Source organism: Bison bison, unplaced genomic scaffold (genome assembly GCF_000754665.1).
Source record: "Bison bison bison isolate TAMUID 2011002044 unplaced genomic scaffold, Bison_UMD1.0 scf7180017864180, whole genome shotgun sequence".
In the NCBI taxonomy this organism is placed as follows: domain Eukaryota; kingdom Metazoa; phylum Chordata; class Mammalia; order Artiodactyla; family Bovidae; genus Bison; species Bison bison.
This window is the reverse complement of record NW_011494752.1, coordinates 4,340,672-4,344,859: the sequence shown is the minus strand read 5'-3', so window position 1 is coordinate 4,344,859 and position 4,188 is coordinate 4,340,672. Positions and strand designations below refer to the sequence as shown.

Genomic DNA, 4,188 nt, shown 5'->3' with positions numbered 1-4,188 from the left:
GAAGAAGCCCGGAAGGGTTTGAGAAGCAGAGAAAAGGTGTGAGGGCTCCCTTATCACACCCCCACGCCCCCCACATTCCCTTCACCACCCCAATCTCCACCCCCCGGCCTGTCTTTGGAGTAGAAACCTATGCAGTTGGTCAGTCCAAAATGTTAAAATACCAATTTAGAGCAAAATCCCAGCCTAGATTTTTAGCTCCAGATCAACAGAAAGCCCTGACTGGAGTCTCTTTGGCCGTAATTATTCTTGTTATTTTCAGTGTAACTTCAAGGGATGATATGAAAAATTTTGTCAGAAAATCTTTTAATAATCCAGGTTACTAAAATCAGTAAGATTTGGACCTTTGGGCAAGTGCTTTCAAAAGTTAGAAGTTTTGTTTTCATGATTTCATGTTACAAAGTAAGATATGTTTCACTTTTTTTCTGCTTTCATCTTTGTTTCTACTTAAAAAAAAAAAAAAAAAGACCTGGGAATTCCCTGACCGTCCAGTGGTTAGGACTCTGTGCCCTCACAGAGTCTGGGTTCTATCCATGGTGGAGGAACTGAGATGCCACAAGCCCTGCAGTGTGCCAAAAAAATTATAGTCATAAAGACCTTTTACCAATTGTGGCCTCTTTAAAGGTAAATTAGCTGTGGCTCCCTCAGTTTTATAGCCATCTCACTGAGGCATATATTTTTTAATATATATTATACATAAATGTGTATATATTTAGATGTTTTAAAGTGTCAAGGATGAGGAGATTTTATCTATCCCCATGTTCCTTTATAAAACCTTCTTATATAGCACCCCTTGTCAAAACTCAGTGCTGAAGGCTGTACTGAACCAGCATTGTCCAATAGAAATATAATGCAATCTGGCTAACTTTAAATTTTCTAATAGCCACATCAAAAACAGGAAAAAGGTAAAATTGATACATCTTATTTAACCCAGTATATGCAAAATATTATCATTTCAGCATGTAACCAATAAAAAATATTAATGAAAGAGTTCCATGGTGGCCTGATGGTTAGGATTCCTTTCACTGCCATGGCCTAGATTCAATCCTGATTGGAGAAACTGAGATCCCACAAGCTTCACGGCCAAAAATATATATATATATATATGCATATAGTATATATGCAACTTTTTTTCCAAAATAAGAGTTTGAAATCCAGTGTATATTTTACATTTACAGTACATCTCAATTCTGACTTGGCACATTCTGAGTGCTTAACAGTCACATGTGACTAGTAGCTATTATCAATATATTGATCAGCACCATCTTGGACTCTAGGCCTGTCCTGCTATCCTCTGAATCCTACAAACCTTTTAAGACAGACTGAAAAGCTGCAGTCCTTTCGAACTAAGATGTGAGATGGGGCCTTTTGTTGCATGGATGCATTTCTGTGACCATTTTTGGTCATAAACTAATAATTCTAATATAATTTGTTAATCTAATAATAATGTATTGAGTGCTTACTAAACACTTTACATGTACTAATTCATTTAATCCATTCAATTCTTTTAGGTCAACACCATTATCCCCATTTTACAGATGAGAAAACAGACACACAGAGATTTAGAGACTTGCCCAAGGTTGTACAGCTAGTAAATGGCAGAGCTGGCATTAAGACTCAGCCATTTTTTTTCCCTCCTGGAAAATTTTGTTGCAGCTTCCCTATTTCCTAATTCTTCAGAACTATACAAAAAAGATCTTAATTACCCAGATAACCACAATGGTGTAATCACTCACCTAGAGCCAGACATCCTAGGGTGCAAAGTCAAGTGGGCCTTAGGAAGCATCACTATGAGCAAAGCTAGCAGAGGTGATGAAATTCCAGCTGAGCTATTTCAAATCCTAAAAGATGATGCTTTTCAAGTGCTGCACTGAATATGCCAGCAAATTTAGAAAACTCATCAGTGGCCACAGGACTGGAAAAGATCAGTTTTCATTCCAATCCCAAAGAAAGGCAATGCCAAAGAATGTTCAAACTACCACACAATAGCACTCATCTCACACTCTGCTGCTGCTAAGTCACTTCAGTCGTGTCTGACTCTGTGCGACCCCATAGACAGCAGCCCACCAGGCTTCCCCGTCCCTGGGATTCTCCAGGCAAGAACACTAGAGTGGGTTGCCATTTCCTTCTCCATTGCATGAAAGTGAAAAGTGAAAGTGAAGTCGCTCAGTCGTGTCCGACTCTGTGGGACTCCATGGACTGCTGCCTACCAGGCTCCTCCGTCCATGGGATTTTCCAGGTAAGAGTACTGGAGTGGGGTGCCATTGCCTTCTCCCATCTCACACTCTAGCAAAGTAATTTTGAGCTAGCTTAGCTCAAAATTCTCCAAGCTAAGCTTCAATAGAATGTTAACCAAGAAATTCCAGATGTTCAAGCTGGGTTTAGCAAAGGCAGAGGAACCAGAGATCAGATTGCCAACATCCGTTGGATCATAGAAAAACCAAGAAAATTCCAGAAAAACTTCTGCTTCATTGACTACACTAAAGCCTTTGACTGTGTGGATCACAACAAACTGGAAAATTCTTCAAGAGATGGGAATACCAGACCACCTTACCTGCCTCCTGAGAAATCTGTATGTACGTCAAGAAGCAACAGTTAGAACTGGACATGGAACAATGGACTGGTTCTAAATTGGGAAAGGAGTACATCAAGGCTGTGTATTGTCACCCTGATTATTTAACTTATGTGCAGAGTACATCATTTGAAATGCTGGGCTGGATGAAGCACAAGCTGGAATCAAGATTGCTGAGAGAAATAACCTCAGCTATCAGACGCCACCCTTATGGCAGAAAGTGAAGAGGAACTAAAGAGCCCCTTGATGAAAGTGAAAGAGGCGAGTGAAAAAGCTGGCTTAAAACTCAACACTCAAAAAACGAAGATCATGGCATCCGGTCCCATCACTTCATGGGAAATAGATGGGGAAACAATGGTAACAGTGACAGACTGTTTTCTTGAGCTCCAAAATCACTGCAGATGGTGACTGCCGCCATAAATTTAAAAGACACTTGCTTCTTGGAAGAAAAGCTATGACAAACCTAGACAGCATATTAAAAAGCAGGGACATTACCGCCCAAGGTCCATCTAGTTAAAGCTGTGGATTTTCCATAGTCATATATGAATGTGAGAGTAGGACCATAAAGAAAGCTGAGCGCTGAAGAATTGATGCTTTTGAACGGTGGTGTTGGATGAGACTCTTGAGAGTCCCTTGGACTTTAAGATCAAACCAGTCAATCCTAAAGGAAATCAGTTCTGAATATTCATTGGAAGGACTGATGCAGAAGCTGAATCTCCAATACTTTGGCCACCTGATGGGAAGAGCTGACTCACTGGAAAAGACCCTGATGCTGGGAAAAATCAAAGGCATGAGAAGGGGACAACAGAGGATGAGATAATTGGATGGCATCACCAATTCAATGAACATGAGTTTGAGCAAGCTCTGGGAGTTGGTGATGGACAGGGAAGCCTGGCGTGCTGCAGTCCATGGGGTCACAAAGAGTCAGACACAACTGAGCAACTGATCTGTACCTGAACTTCTTTATTTTCATTATGCAAGAACCCATGAGGCTCCCTTTTTCTGTTAAAGCAAATTTAATATATAACCATTTAAGGCTCTCCATGAGCTGTCGTTACCATTTTCTCAGACTTGTTTCTCTTTACCCTTTAACACAGATTCTCCAGTCTTAGCAAGCTAACCTGGTTCTTAGAGCTTGCTCACTATCTCTTCTTTACCACTGCTCATGCATTATTGCTTGGAAAGACCTCCTCATCCTTCTTGGCAAACCCATGCCCCTCCCTTCCTTCAAAACTCACCTCTTCCAGAAAGTCCTCATTGACTGACTCCACCCAGCTGTAACCCATTTCCCATCATCTCTCACATACTGGCTTTTGCTGACTTATTTGTACTTGTTCTGTCATTTTAATTTGTCTTATATACATATCGTTTTGAGATGTAAGACGCAAGAGCTTGACTACTTCTCCTGTAACTGTCAGGACTGAGCCCTGCACAAAGTACATCTCAATTGTTATTGACCTGACTAACCAGTTGACCAAGAGATAATACTTTACCCTTTGTATTGAAGGGTAAAAAAAAACCCTTTGTGTTGTGTGCTTCATAGAGAAACTATGTGAACCTAAGGTTAGAGGCAACCTTCTTTTATAAAATCACAGGAATTTTTGAAAAGCAAAACAAAA

The 4,188-nt window shown here is 40.4% G+C and overlaps 1 protein-coding gene across 1 annotated transcript in view; it reads right to left on the bottom strand.

Annotated features, from left to right (window-relative positions):
- Positions 1-3,855, bottom strand: part of NPEPPS (aminopeptidase puromycin sensitive) — a 108,861-nt gene extending 105,006 nt beyond the window's left edge. Inside the window, exon 1 of the mRNA XM_010843141.1 lies at positions 3,808-3,855. Within this exon, the coding sequence (XP_010841443.1) occupies positions 3,808-3,855 (48 nt within the window). The remainder of the gene's footprint in view (positions 1-3,807) is intronic.
- Between the last annotated feature and the right edge of the window lie 333 nt (positions 3,856-4,188).